The sequence below is a fragment of the Pararge aegeria genome, chromosome 2 (genome assembly GCF_905163445.1).
Source record: "Pararge aegeria chromosome 2, ilParAegt1.1, whole genome shotgun sequence".
In the NCBI taxonomy this organism is placed as follows: Eukaryota; Metazoa; Arthropoda; class Insecta; order Lepidoptera; family Nymphalidae; genus Pararge; species Pararge aegeria.
The window spans coordinates 16,139,939-16,155,147 of record NC_053181.1 but is presented as its reverse complement, the minus strand read 5'-3'; the positions used below and the strand labels follow the sequence as shown (position 1 = coordinate 16,155,147).

At 34.3% G+C, this 15,209-nt stretch overlaps 1 protein-coding gene across 10 annotated transcripts; it reads left to right on the top strand.

Moving 5' to 3' along the window:
• Positions 1 to 90: 90 nt before the first annotated feature.
• Positions 91 to 15,204, top strand: LOC120628524 (voltage-dependent calcium channel subunit alpha-2/delta-3). Of its 10 annotated transcripts, none has more exons than XM_039896919.1 (28): positions 91 to 410; positions 709 to 790; positions 864 to 1,239; positions 1,320 to 1,451; positions 1,539 to 1,798; positions 1,961 to 2,107; positions 2,233 to 2,346; positions 3,061 to 3,243; positions 3,333 to 3,467; positions 3,647 to 3,739; positions 4,271 to 4,327; positions 4,993 to 5,019; positions 5,780 to 5,860; positions 6,111 to 6,185; positions 6,258 to 6,362; positions 6,576 to 6,647; positions 6,800 to 7,005; positions 7,257 to 7,411; positions 7,709 to 7,768; positions 8,201 to 8,294; positions 9,552 to 9,653; positions 10,170 to 10,437; positions 10,530 to 10,655; positions 10,739 to 10,864; positions 11,164 to 11,275; positions 11,929 to 11,946; positions 12,665 to 13,065; positions 13,826 to 15,204. In XM_039896919.1, the coding sequence occupies exons 1-28, from the start codon at positions 298 to 300 to the stop codon at positions 13,925 to 13,927; spliced, it is 3,822 nt and encodes a 1,273-aa protein (XP_039752853.1). In that variant the 5' UTR covers positions 91 to 297; the 3' UTR covers positions 13,928 to 15,204. The 10 variants fall into 10 exon arrangements, with proteins under 10 accessions (XP_039752853.1, XP_039752843.1, XP_039752925.1 ...); XM_039896909.1 differs by having other exon boundaries at positions 2,233 to 2,352; XM_039896991.1 differs by lacking the exon at positions 2,233 to 2,346.
• The last annotated feature ends 5 nt before the right edge of the window (positions 15,205 to 15,209 follow it).

Below are 15,209 nucleotides of genomic sequence, written 5' to 3'. Positions count from 1 at the left end.
TACGTAATTTTTAGTTTGACGATAAAGAATGATATGCGAAAACTTTCGAGCGAGCAAATATTGTACTAAGGCTACAGTATGTCCGCGCAACAGGAGCAAGGCGCATGCCCGGCCTCATCACGACTGCGCACACCTCCACCGTTATCAATGTCGAGTGCTAACGAGAACAAGGGAACATATCCGTGACAAAATCCCCTAAAATATTTAATCAATTCGTGTCCATTAAGATATTCTAATATGAAGGTGTATTAAAAGTAAACAGTGAAGTAGGTGGGCGAATCGGATTAAGTGTTTCTAATGTGCTACCGTGTTTGCGTTTCTGCTTTATTCGTGATTCTTTTGTCCCTGGATTCCAGGGATTGCTCGTCCAGTATACAATATGACGTACCTAGTAAAATATCCTTTAATACGTAAGTTCCTATAGTATATTGAACAAAAATTATATTAGTTTTGTAGGTATTTTTAATCTAATTAACATTTTATAATAATGCACTCTCTCTTAATGATTAGAACTACAAGAAATTAGAAAGAATAACAAGAAATATTTAAATGATCTTATTCATATTATATAATTTCTGTTTGAGTTAAAATCTGCTAATGCTTAAATTATTACCGTATTAAAATATTTAACGAATACTAATTACATATATGTAAGACACGCTTTTAGCGACACAAATACATTTATCTATTTTTTAAATCATTTCGTAGGGTACAAGCCTGGGCAGTTAAGCTTGGGACTGAACTTTATCACTTTGGAGAATTTATTACCAGAAAAAAAGAAGTACAAGATGTAAGAATGTTTTACCCATTATATTATTAATAGTTATGTTCAAGGTTAATCAAACAAACATACGTGTTTTTAGAGTTTCAAGTCTGCGCAAATCGAGTCTAGAGACGGTGAGAAATTGGTACAGAGCATGGCAGATGACATACGAGCGATGATGGAACTCAAAATCAGTGCAGTCAAAAGAATAGTGGAAGCGGCTGAAAATATGGCTTTTGACAAACAAAATGAACCCGTCAACGAAGATTTTCAGTTTTTTAACAGCAAGGAAATGGAAGACTTGTATGATGATATGTCACTGACTACAACACCGGAGCCTGATTTCACTATGGAAAATTGGATAAACCGACCGGCATCGAAGAATATGCATTTGCAACAGAATCATCACTTTTCTCATATACCTGTTAATACTAATTTTAGTAGCGTTCACGTGCCGACAAATGTTTACGCTTGGGGTTAGTAGGTACCTTATAGAAAATAAACTTTATTTGTATGAGATATTTGCGATCCATATTGACAGAGAACATTGTTACAGCTCCGGAAGTTATTAAAGGGATTCACTGGTCAGAAGGTTTAGATACACATTTTATCAATAATTACCAAAGCGATCCGACATTATCTTGGCAGTATTTTGGTAGTTCGACGGGATTCATGAGACATTACCCAGGTGAGATTGTTTTAGTACTTTTAATACGTTAATTGGTTTTTAAAATGTGGGAAATATTTTTTTAAATGTTAAAAAAACATATTACAGCGATGAAATGGCGAGCAGATCCTGTAGACATATATGATTGTAGAACTAGAGCCTGGTACATGGAGGCAGCTGCAAGTCCGAAAGATGTTGTTATTTTGGTCGATCGAAGTGGTTCTATGACTGGACAAAGAAGAGATATAGCTAAACATGTAGTAACAAACATTTTAGACACTCTTGGCAATAACGATTTTGTTAGTGTTATGACCTTTGCTGATACTGTTGAAGAAATTGTTCCTTGTTTTGAAGATTCTCTTGTCCAAGTAAGTAGTCCGACAACATTGGGAATTATAAAAAAAAACATTCTAATATGCCAGATAATAATATTCGATTCGTTGAACAGAAAAATAAATGCTTGTATTAACATTAACTAAAATTCTTTCAATTTAATTATTTGAGCTTATTTATTTGCACACTTGTTTCAGGCAACACTTGCAAATCTCCGAGAGTTGAAACTAGGTTTAGACAATTTTGAAACTATGGAAATAGCGAACTTTTCAGCTGCACTGACCAAAGCGTTTGAACTTCTTGAAATTTATAGAAATAACAGCGGTGGAGCCAACTGTAATCAGGTACCGATGTTGATAGTATGAATGAGATAAGCATAAATAAAATGATATCTATCTAATAAATCATACAAAAATGCAGCATTTCATTAGTCTATATAAATGTGTCAAGCAAATGTTTTTCTTGTCAGGCTATAATGTTGGTAACCGATGGCGTTCCATATAATTACAAAGAATTGTTCGAGAAATACAACTGGAAGTATGATACCCCGGTGCGGGTGTTTACGTACCTGATAGGTCGCGAGGTAAAGGTAGTACCATTCCAGGTATTACTGTGTGTTGTAGTCATTGTGCGACCTGCATAATGCCTTCCTTGTCGTACCTTCTACCAGTACACCCTGAATGTGGTACTCTTCTTTCTTCTATTTCTACCAGTCAAGCATGTCTGTACCAGTTATATATGTCCAAATACCATCTTCCATTTGTATAGCTTATCTTACGGCTTTTAAAGTATATTTTGTAGTTTTTATAATTATGTATTTACAATTTTTTGTGTGTGTAATTTACGTTTTAATATATCGATTTCTTTTGACTACTTAGCTTCTGCTTCTGATTTTTGCACGTGTGGTTTGAAATGTTCCTTATTCCTATTACGACGAAGCAGTAAAGTAGATTTTTGGGGTATGTTCGAAACTTTTTATTCTTTTTGTAACATTAGATAAAATTGTATAGATTTATTCAATTCTTAGGATCAGATAAGTGCTTAATATATGATTTAATTTAATATTGCCTTTATTTCTTATAAAAAGAGGAGAATTATTTTAAATAGTTTACTACTTATTTAATTTATGGCTTTTAGTATATAGAAATATTACTCGTTTAGCAACAAGAAAAATGTAGCCTTTTATTTGGCGCTTATCCACAAGGCTGCCACACGGACATCATATCACTCTTATATAGAAACGAGCACTCTGACCACGTTGTTTAGGGTATCATAATATCTTATGAGGTTGTAACAGGTGGCGGATGTGAGAGAAGTGAAGTGGATGGCGTGTGCAAACAGAGGGTTCTATGTGCACCTGAGCACGCTGGCAGAAGTTCGGGAGAGAGTATTGGAACATGTCAACGTGCTCGCAAGACCGCTGGTGTTGCAGCGAGAGAAGCATCCAGTTGTGTGGACTCCTGTTTATGCAAATGTTACGGTAATATGTTGACATAATTAGTTACTAAATTCAAATAATGTTTGTTGTTTTGCTAAGTGAAGAACATTATTATGCTATACAATTTCTAGGATCCAAAAGTTGCAGATTACTTGTGGGAACAACGCGAGAGAGCAGAGCAAAAGGAAAGGTTTATGAGCCAACGACGTGACAAGGTACTCTTCAATTCCGAACAGGAACAAAATAGGAGATGGAAAATAACGCAGGTCAGAATACATCAATCGTACGATAATCTATTCTCCCTTAGTTGTAAAAAAGTTCATAAAACATAGAAACAAGCTGAAGACATATATCAATTTACTTTTAGATTTCTTCAACAAATAAATAAGTCTATCAGCTAAAATTTAAATTGACATTTGATCTAAAGTTTTAATTTGATTTTCAGATGAAACAGGGTCAGTATAGTGAGCTCGGGAATTCGCAATATCAATTGATGACTTCTGTGTCAATGCCTGTATACGATTTACGACATAACGAGGTACGTTCCCGTTTGTATCTTTAAGCCATTAATTTGATTCTACTTGTCCCTTCAAACACTGTCTTATATAGAAAAAGAGCCTAGTCATTGTTAAAGTAAATTTCGGTGAATATTGAAAAATTAGATCTACGGACAGACTTAGATGGTCGCGCTTAGTGACATTCTTGGGGATTCAAAATATCGTGTAGGCCTAATCTAATCTCATGGTTGAGGTTTTAGATTATACCCTATAGGACTAATTTAAATTTTAGCCTTGAACAGATGATAAGTCTCTTTTTCAATACAACTTGACTGTAAACCAACTTTTCTAAATTTAAAATTCTTTCATGCATGACCGAGAAAGATTTTATTAATGGAGATTTTTACAGATTGTTACGTTTCCTTCTACATATTTTATGATTGGACGTAAGCTATCCTTTTACTGTTATACACAATTTCTGTGACCATTATATTTCTTCTTCATGATTTGTATGTTTCATATTCAACTACCTTTTTAATAATATTCAGTTTTGTTTGATGGTTTCCCCTCAGAACATCACAGAGAATGTACTGATAAATGAAGCTTACTGGGTATCAGTTACAAAAGAGGTACTACACTTAGAAAATTTTGACGATTTTAATGTAAAGTTTTTGCAAGATAAAAGACATTTTATAAGATTTAGTTTTTGGATTTCAGTAACGGTAAATTCTTATTTGGCCCCGTTAGCGATGCATCTGTCCTCGATAGATGTGACCGCATCGCGGTCTCGGTCGCTACTGACCGAATAATGTGTTGTTTAACCCTTTTGGCTTACCGTAGTATAGTAGTTTTCTACTAGATAGTAGGTGTAGACCAATAGGGTGTTATGAATTAACTTTTCTATCAAGGTTACTACTTTTGTGCAAGAATTATCATCTATATTACGCACACTATCTAATCGATACAAAGTATTTTTGCCTGATTTTAGTGATGTCTTTGTAGAGACATTTTTAAAGATTGACTTGTATTATGACAGTAAATGTAAATATTTTTCATTCAAAGTTTTATGCAGCCCGCCACGAGAGACGAATGGGGCTTTTGTTACTTGAGTATTTACTAAGTTCAATGTACTGTTTCTAAGAATGACAAAACTTTTGATATACTAAATATATTTTAGTGTAAATATAAGTTTTCTCATTTATAGAGGAGATATTTAATTAGTGCAGGTTGTTACAATGCATTTACCTATATGTTGTTAATTTTATTGCATTCGTACGTCAACAACCAATCGCAGTCCGTAGAGGAGAACGGCCAAAAGGAGGTAGGCACACGCTCTCTTAGACTTGCTTGATTGATGACGAATGATTGGTGATGTAAGCCTTATGAAAACTAGAACTTATTGTGACCAAAATGAGAAACATATGTTTAACCCGGTGTAATGAAATGTTCGAAAACAAGTTGCAGATATCAGAAAGACCATTATTCACGAGAAGTATCGTTTTGAAATCTACTACTGAAAGTAAAAATAAAATTAGTTCATATATCTATTATATGATTAATAATTTGCAATGTCAACAGATTCTTACAATGGACCGGAAAGGTTACCAACTACCAGCCCATCTAGAACGTAGTGGGTTTTAGTTTAAAAGTGTAGTGTTTTTGATGAAATATACTTATACAGTAATTTTTGATTGTGTAGAATGCTAGAACCTGTAATGAAGAATAATTTATTAGAAATCTTCAAATCAAGTAGTTCGTAAGCATATTTATACCTAACGGGGCGTAGATGCTAGACGAAATTAATATTTGCTAGAGATAAGCAAACTTTTAAACATTTTGGATTATTCAGTAGACATTAATGATAAAAATACCTAAATGGGTCTAGTAGTATCATAACATTATATTTTATGCATTGAAGTATATTTTTTAATATATAATAACCATACGATACCATTTTTGGATGTGTAGCAACTTTTCTTGGATTTTTATGAATTGTTTCCTATATAATAATAAGCTCTATATTATAAATTTGTAAAAAAAAATACCGGTTATTTTACAAAGCAGTTGTTAAACGTTTACAGATGCGTATCGCTAGATTATTGGGAGTCGCAGGCACAGATGTTCCTCTGTCAGAAATACAAGCATTGATGACACCGTATAAGGTAAATTGGACAATATGCTTTGCGTAAGAATTACCCAGCCTTAATCTAGAAATTTAATTATGTTTTGAAATTTTTATATACTCGTACATTGCTATAGGTAGTCGTACAACATTGCTGAGTGGTAGGTATAGTTGATTAAATGCAGTAAAATGAATAAGTATTTAAATACTAACGATGAGTAATGTAAAGTTCACTTTAAATACAATATGATCTTCGAACAATAACAAATCAAACATTTTATGTTGTACAGATTGGGGTAAATGGTTACGCCTTCATGGTAACAAATAATGGATATATTTTAATACATCCGGATTTGAGGCCTGTGGTGAGTATAAAACGTTATGTGAGTATGTTTTTTTAAACTTAACTCATTTACTGACACATGTTACATTTGCAGTTTCAGCAGATATTAAAACCAAGTTACAACAGCGTTGATATGATTGAAGTTGAACTTTTTGACGATGAACGGAGCCCAAGGAACTTCAGCAAAGAACTGACAGCGGTAAGCGGTAACAATAATAATAATCCTAATTTTATTTCTAGCATCTTATAGGCTCAATTTGTTAGTATTAAACATACTTTTTATGTTACTAAACTAATTTTTAACTTAATTAATATAATAATTCTAGATTATCCTGAATGTACGCGTTAAGAGAACACTGGATAAACTTGGCAAAATTTGTATCGGATTGTATTTTTCTATTTTTTATTGCAGCTCCGAAAAGAGATAATCGATCAGAAAACTGGGAATAAAATCATGAATGTTAAGTATCATATGGAGGATATGGTGAGTTGCTTTATTTAAGAAATAACATTATTTTTTTAACAGAATAAATAAATTATGCTGAACAACTATTAGATAGAAACCGACGACTTCGCCAAGATTAATGAATTGATCAACGCTGCTGACTAGCACAATTAATATTTATCATTTTTCAGAAACGAGTGTCTCGAGGCAAAAGGCACTATTTTTGGACCGGCATCAGCGATTCACAATTCACACTTGTTGTTTCCATTCCTGAAAATTATGGTCGCCATCGGATCACACCACCACCAACAGACGACATCCACCGTCTGTCTTTGACGTCTAAAAACATATCCGCTAGACAGTATTTGTCAGAGAAATGGAGTGTACATCCGGATTGGTAAGCAATATGATTAAATTATCTGTATCCAAGACACATGAAATCTCGATCACTATGAAAATTTTCGATGAGATATTATTTTATTATTTAATTTAAGATTCGTATTGTTTGAGTACAATTAGTACCTACATTTTGAATTGGTAAAGGATTTTGCAGTTAATGGCCTTTATCATCACGAGGCAAAGTGGCAGGCGGACTAGTGATTATCTAATAAACTTATCTATAATTACCTAATACACCTTTCTTTGCAGGCTATACTGCCGTCACTATGAACGCACATTTTCCTCTCCCGAGGAAGAGCTGTCATATTTCCTAGAAAGAGTGGCGAAGCCCGGTTGGCGCTGGCCGGCCAAACCGCGCCCGCCCGAACACCATAAGAACAAGGGACACGAGAAACATAACGAAGGTAAACATTATTTTTACCCCGCAGTAGTATTTTAAACCAGAATAAATACATAAAACTAAATTACTCAAAACTGATGTTAAGATTGCGAACAATTGTGACAACTTAGATGTTGACAGTAGTCTCAAAGTTTTGGACAGCCTTGAAGTAGCTTGCGTGTCCTTGAGATAGGCAAAGAATATTTTTTAACCTGGAAAGGCACGGAAGAACCTTTCCCGCGAAATTAATACAATAAACTTTGTAACAGCAGATGTTGACGACATATAGATACTGGAGACTAAATAATTTTATTATTTTTAGGATCAGAAGTGAGAGAAAGAAACAAGGCACCAAACGTCACGCCACGAAATGAATATTATTGTAAGTATCCGAATTGAGCTGGACACATGTTGGGCTGGAATCTAAGTTTTTGAGGATACCGCTAAATATTTGCTTAGTGTGAAGTCTACCAAGCCGCACTTAGTTAGCGTGTGTTATTGTAGGGTTTACTGTAGTGGACCGGTAAATGGGATGATAATATTGAAGGTCGGTGTATACTTAGTCAACATCTTCACTCCTACACTAAGGCTGTGGATGTGAATGTGGACCACAATGATGATGATGATGATGATTCGAGCTCCTCCGGAGACTTAATGCATGAGTATATTCGCTTAACGCGGCGCGTCGCAAATTTAAGACAGCAAGATTTCAGGTCTAAAGTTGCCAAGAAAATTTCGAAACGAAACTCGTAATATACAAGCTTGGACCGTCTTATCAATTTCATAGTTAATTTTATTTTTATTTGGTATTCAGGCGATCACGGACTAATGCAGGCATTAGTGTACGATGCCAGGAACACAGCGTGGTTTAACAAGAGTATTTCGGAGTCTGCGACAGATGAGAAAGCGTGAGTGCACTTGTTTTACTACTTACAAATAAGAACTTTTATAAATAACAAGTTTGAAGGAGTTCATAGAATTATTCTATTAAATGTTACATATCGTGTTATTAAAACCTTGGCCAAAGTAACTATTGCCTACCATTATTAATTTAAGAAATAAAGATGTATTGATGATTTAAAAAAAACTCATTATGCATAATATTTTATGTTACTACCTATCTGCCTGGATAGCCCCTTAACAAAAGTGATTGGATTGTTGCCGAGGTAAAGTATTTCAAATGGATACATCTGTATATATTATTTCTCAAAGGAGTTTTTGTTGGTATAAAATATGTCTCTTAATACTGCTTCAAAATAAATGTCTCACTATCCGATTGCATTTTAAAAATTTAATTTAACCCGTGCGAAGTTTTCAGTAACAGAAAATGTTACCTGCAATTTGAACAAAAAGGCATTTCATACACCATATTTAAACTTTACATAAATGGTTCAAAAACTAAATAAATAGAAGGTCTTGATAATCTATTTAAAGCAAGTATTTAAATCACTTTGGAATGGAACAGTGTCGTGGTGGCTCTAAGCTCTTTTTTCCACTCACATATGAGAAAGGATGTGCTTCCAGGGTTCCATATTAAAAGATATTATCATGTCCATATTACATGCTTCCAAGGATTGTAAGTTGTGTGGTTTTTATATGGATGTGTACCTAATTTGTAATGCAGCAAGTGGAATAAGTAAGTTACTAGTACTGTGTAGTTAACCCTACAACTAGTCTTTTTACACCATCAGTTGATTCGAGAAGACCTTAAAAGGTTACCAATGTTGACAACCACACTAAAGCACAGGTTTCGGGAACCATCTATACCATCTTTATCATGTCTAACGAGCATCCGTTACTTAGATTAGATCCTTTTCTTTGATAAAAAGATCGATAATCTTGTGTTTAAATACCGGTGTAAATAGCAAACTATTTGTCTTCTATTTAAGTATAACTCTGCACACAAATATAAAAATATGGCAAAGGGCCTTTAAATAAAGCGGTATTAGCCTCATGTATAAGACTAAAGCATACCTTTCGGGGTAACCGAGCTTGATCCCGGCCCGATCTACCTTTTCGGGGTTATGGATATTTTAACGGTGAAGGAAAAAACCGATAGGACACTTTTACTTTAACTAAATAACACTTAAATTTTACCTAGATATTTTTTTTAATTTTTAAATAAAGTTTGTATATTACCTACCAATACGTGTGTTTGGTCGTAGGGCGGAGTTCATTCAACGTTTTGGTTTCATCACCGCGTTCCTTGCTACACACAGTGGCCTCACAAGATGGGAAACACATCCTCCTAAGGACCACGATGACAAGTAAGATCTGTAAAAGAATATCGCCTTTTCGCGAAAGCACATCCACTTCTAGAATCATAAGCTGACTAGCTTTTCCCGCATTTATCCCTTGTGTAATCAGCCGTTTTTAATATATACCTATTCATAAAAGCGAAATATCGCTTACTTGCACAAACACTGACATCTGACGAAAAATGCTCTAAATCCCATCGCAATCCTTTAATTCCCCAGAATAAAACTGGGTATACCATGAAGGTATCAGGATGCAAGCTAGCTTTGTGCCGAATTCCGCCGCGGTTCAGCTGTTCAGCCGAACATAGGCAACAGATACATAACAAATGTTCCAGGATTAAAAATAATCAACATCCATCTCAGTATGCAAGCTATCTCTGTGCCAGATTTAGAGACCGCCAAAATCGGTAAAATGGTAGGGCCGAACATAAGTAACAAATCAACATACATACTTATCCATTTATAATATTAATATATATATATATATATATATATATATATATATATTATTTCTCGTTTGTCCAGGAATGAGTTCGGCAAACAATGGCCTCGAGCAATAGATGAAGTTTGGTATCGACGCGCCGTCGAACAACACTATGTAGATCCGCTTAGTTTTGTATATAGTGTGGAATTAAGCACGGAAAAATTTCCTCTCAATGTTAGCAATGCTATGGTGACGGCTGCACACGCCGTATTCCACGGAGATGGCCATCGAAAAGCGCCAGCAGCAGTTGTTGGATTTCAGTTCAAACACGAGCGTCTTGCTGAGTGGTTCCAGAATATAACTTCAAACGTTCGTATAGTTTTGCTACTAGTCGCTTAGTTTCTCCTTCTTTTTTAACATTAACTGTCTCTCTAAAAATTACATCCTTCTTTAATTCTCAGTGCGAGCACAGCAAGGAATGTATAACGTGCAACGTTACAGACAATTGGGACTGTTATTTAGTTGATAGTAATGGTTGGATAATCGTAAGTGAAGATAGCAGTCAAACAGGGCAGTTCTTTGGCAAAGTAAGTAAAACAATAAAAGTATGAGAGTAAGCGTAAGTAAGAATTAAATATCTTACGGTTCTATCTTTATGATTATATTGCAGGTACGACCAGATATTATGATGAAACTTGTGGAAGAAGAAGTTTTTAAAACAGTTCACATTATAGATTATCAAGCTGTCTGCTTTAGGGAGAAGAAGATTACGAATCCTGCATCTATGATCCTGACCGTAAAGTTCAAGTTATTTTTAACGAGAAACTGAAAGGAGAATGCTCATAACACATGGAAAGACACCCAGACCCTACAAGAAAGATCAACAAACAATATGTAAATTTGTATATACAATATCAGTGGCTAACATAATAAGCCTTGTGTTTTTATACAGGCGAAGTATCACATAGCAATTCTTGTCCATCCATTTCGTCTCTGACATGTCGGGCGTGGGTCTCCAAATGGGTATTCTCCTTTACAAAAGATTTAATGGACTACAAAAATTAAAAGTGTAATTCCAAATTTTAATAATTTCAGCCACTTGAAAATTTGCGTCTGATTATGGTATGGCTCATCGCCACGTCGGTTTGGTTTTACAACTCGATTGCTCTCAGTTTAGCTCAAGCTTCGAGCTATACATTCGACTACGGTATGTTTCATGCTCCATTATCGCCTACAATATTCAATGTACCATCTATAGTTACCGTTGCATTCTCGTTGCATAATCAATAAATGTTGAATAGACAAGACGTCTTCAGTTAGTATATTAAGAAGTATTCGCACATTGATGTTGCTCTCAACGTTGTCAGCATGAACTGTATAATGTTGCATGACAACGGGCGTTGCAACTTTGTAAAACTCTATGTTGTTTCAAAATAATACTATTTGTTGTGTGCTGCTAACTCGACATTATTCAAACTACATGTATAAAGATTTTCTGGCAAAAAATTTCCTCGTCGTATGAATTTATCAGTTACTTTGACGTTAAAAGCTTAAAAAATAATTGTATGGAATCAAAATAAGGAATGAAAATACAGAATACAACATAAGAATAAGAAAAATTATATTGATGTTAAATGTGAAGCTTTAGGTATAGTTGAAATCTTTCTCTTTGCTAACTTCCGACTTCTCACCCAATTTCAAGTCACTGTCGCACAATTAGGATCAAAATGCATGCGAGTGGTCTAAACTTAACTCGGGATTCCTTTAGTTCATAGCAACATCAAAATTATCTCATGGAGTCATCAATTGGATGTAGCCAAATGTTTTATGACAGTAGTAACGACTCCATCTTATTTTCAGAGTTTGTTTCAACCACTGGTGAGTTTATAGATCGAACACAGTAGAGTCTGGCACAGAAGGATTTTATAAAATTCTTTGTTACATTAATGTTGACCCGTAGATACAGAATTGGAATGCGCATGATTCATACTTTTCTGTCACAAACATATTTGAAGTCCTTTATCCACGGAATTTTTTGGATTTGATCTATTGATTTTTATAGTTGCGGGAGTGGTTTATGTTGTTAACGTGCATGATATGCCGAAAATCTGGTATGCTTTTTGCCAAATGTATGTGCTACTCTTTAGGCGCTAATAGTATTAAATTGTTTTCTAAACTGATCTTAAACAAAAGTTTATATTCATTTTATTTTGATTATTATTAACTTCTGCCATATTATTTTCTTTAACTTACGTTTTATGGCATGTATACCGCGACGTTTTTATCCTGCTAAATAATTTTCTTCTTTAAGCTTTACGTCTTTCATGATATTTATCTGTTTGGCGTATATATTTCTTGTATAAATAGTATGTACATTAATATTTTTATTCAACTCTTTTATATAAGTTAATATTGTCTTTTGCATATATACCTCCATATTTAGGATTCAGTGAACTCGTGTAAAAATTATCTCAATCAGTTGCATCCCTGTCATCTAACAGGAATTGACAAGAGTATTCCAAATTATAAATCATCTGCATGTAGGTACTGACCCAAATAATATGATAATGTGAGTAAAATATATTATAATACACAGGGGCTTATCAATACGAAAACGACGAAACTGACGACCCGACAATGACCAAACCTGCGACGACCAGATTGCTGGAAAGAGATTTCGAGAAACTTGTACTGATAAATAGAACAAGACCAACACCATGTGACAGGGAGATGTATCTGTACCAATTGGAGTACAAGAATCTCGACGAGAAGTTGAACAAGCCAGTGAAAGAGTGCGACCGACCGTTCTACGCGCAGTTGGTGAATTACACCAACATGTTGTTGGTGGTGGTAGATGCGATGTGCGCCAAGCAAGATGTGCCGATATACCCGATAGACGCCACAGAAGTCCAGTACAATGAATCGCTGCCGTGCTTGAAGCACATGCATCCGTTGTATAGGAAAACTCCGAATTCTTGCATCCGAAATCACACTGAGGTAACTGAACACATAATTTTATGTCGTATATAATGGACATTTACAGAACTGAACATCGTTACAAAGCATTTTTTTAAGTATATTTTGGATGGATCTAGCAAATGACCCACCTGATGGTACCTAAGTGAAAAACCATCGCCTATGACCTGAGCAAACCTGCGGCTTATCACCTACGCCAATGGTTGATGGACATAGTGATGCATTTTGTAGGCCGTCTTCTTTGTATGGCCTGTAAAGTGTTGCTTTGTTTTTTCTTGGTCCTGCAATAATTATAATAACTATAAAAATATTATATATTTTATATTCATTAACATACTGAAATGCAAAAGTTTATTGTCAATTTCTAGATATTTTTAAACAGCAAATAAGCAACGGTTTGTCGTGCACGGAGATATTTCATAGGCTGGAGCCCATAACTATATCCATGCAAAACATGAAAGTGGGCTGCTTTTTAACCCGAAACGGGTCTTAAGGAATAGGTTATTATTTAAGGAAAGAATTAATAAGGAATTATTTATTTATGAATTATTTTTACATGATAGATAAAACTGTCGCCACCCCGCCTCTTTCTGCGGGTATCGTACGAAGCGAATAAGGGAATATAACAGAGAACGGGCATCAGCGTCCTCTGCTAAAACTACCATCTAATGCGAACACCAATCCGAGTGCTTAGCGTGTTAGTTAGAGGTCTTAAGTTCAGTTAGTGGACTGTTATATTCTATTGATGATTGATCGATGATATATGATCTAAACATTTCAGGAGAGCAACATCGATATGTGTGGACGCTGCAGTCTAATTGGCAAGAGCTTCCTATGGATACCACTGAGTGTAGTTTTCCTAATTCAATATTTTCAATGTTAAAACTTAGCCAAAAATATCTATCTATTGTGCCCAAAAAAAATTGTTACCAGTACCTAACTGTTAAATATTTGCAATAGTTTAATTGATGTTATTTTTGTGGAGAAAACGTTTAATTTTGTTTCTTTGTAGTGTTATCTTATAATTTTAGTGGAAAAAATACATGTCATATCACATATCAGCTATGTTATAAGCATCAAATAATTGTGTATTGTAGGTGTCACGTGAAAAGAGTGCGTTGGGTAATACAATTGCATGTGAATGCACCTTACCTATTGTTTTGTATAATATACCTAAATTTTATGTTTATTACGCTACAGCCTCATCAGTCTAATACTTTCATTAATTTTGTGCCGATCAGATAAGAATCCCGGGTTGGGATTTGGCTAACGATTGTTAGGTATTGGATTTTTTGTAAGGAAATTATCTGCACCGGAATTAAGTAATTGGTTTACAGTCCTGGTTAATTATCATTAACATTTTATAATAATCGTTAAAGCCGTTCGTTACAAGGCCTTAAGGCATAAGCCTGAGGGGGTTACGAGAACCCTCAGGTTTATGCCCAGCAGTGGGACATTCATAGTCTGATGATGATCATGATCACACTAGAAATTATTAATACCTATAGTCACATTTATTCATTATTATTTGTTAAAATTATACTTTGTACAACCGTTCTCTTTTTACGTGACAGGTAGTATTCAACTACAAAATATAGATACATTTATTACGTCAAGTCGGGTTTGAACTTAGCCGTAAAGGCTTTATTAAATACGAACAGCGTCATATTTAAATCATATCAGTCAGAATTTTATCTATCTACTTACGTAGGTTTATTGTTTGGAATTCCTTACAACTTAAAATTACAATGTAGGAACCTATTTATTTAAAATATTATATAACTTAACGTTTCAAAAATGCTTATAAACTAGGCCTACTTGAAATAAATGAATTTTGAATTTTAAGGTGCCAAGTCGGCTCCTACAACAAAAATTTTCGAATTAAATTAAATTGTCAGATTTAAAAGTACTGTCCTTCTTACAATATTTCCCGTGCTCTTTTTACAGCTCTTTTTTTAATTATTAAAAATTCTTGACCAAATCGGAAAGAGATCAAGTCAGTCTTACCATTTTCGAGATTAGTGAGTCAAATAAATACTTTATTTTGTTTTTTTTTAAAAGAATACCTAATGTTTTACCTACCCTTAGGTTGTAACTAAGTTTAAGGAATTAATAATTCTCAGTGTTTAGTATTTTGAATCTCATAATATATTAGGTTGTAAAAA

What these genes read in the sequence shown, in the direction of transcription:
- LOC120628524 (XM_039896909.1), top strand. Translation starts at nt 298, where the DNA reads ATGTGCTACCGTGTTTGCGTTTCTGCTTTATTCGTGATTCTTTTGTCC. An exon ending in ACGATTTACGACATAACGAG is followed by an intron (nt 3,740 to 4,270) that starts GTACGTTCCCGT and finishes GTTTCCCCTCAG; the next exon opens with AACATCACAGAGAATGTACT. An exon ending in TCCAGAATATAACTTCAAAC is followed by an intron (nt 10,438 to 10,529) that starts GTTCGTATAGTT and finishes TTTAATTCTCAG; the next exon opens with TGCGAGCACAGCAAGGAATG.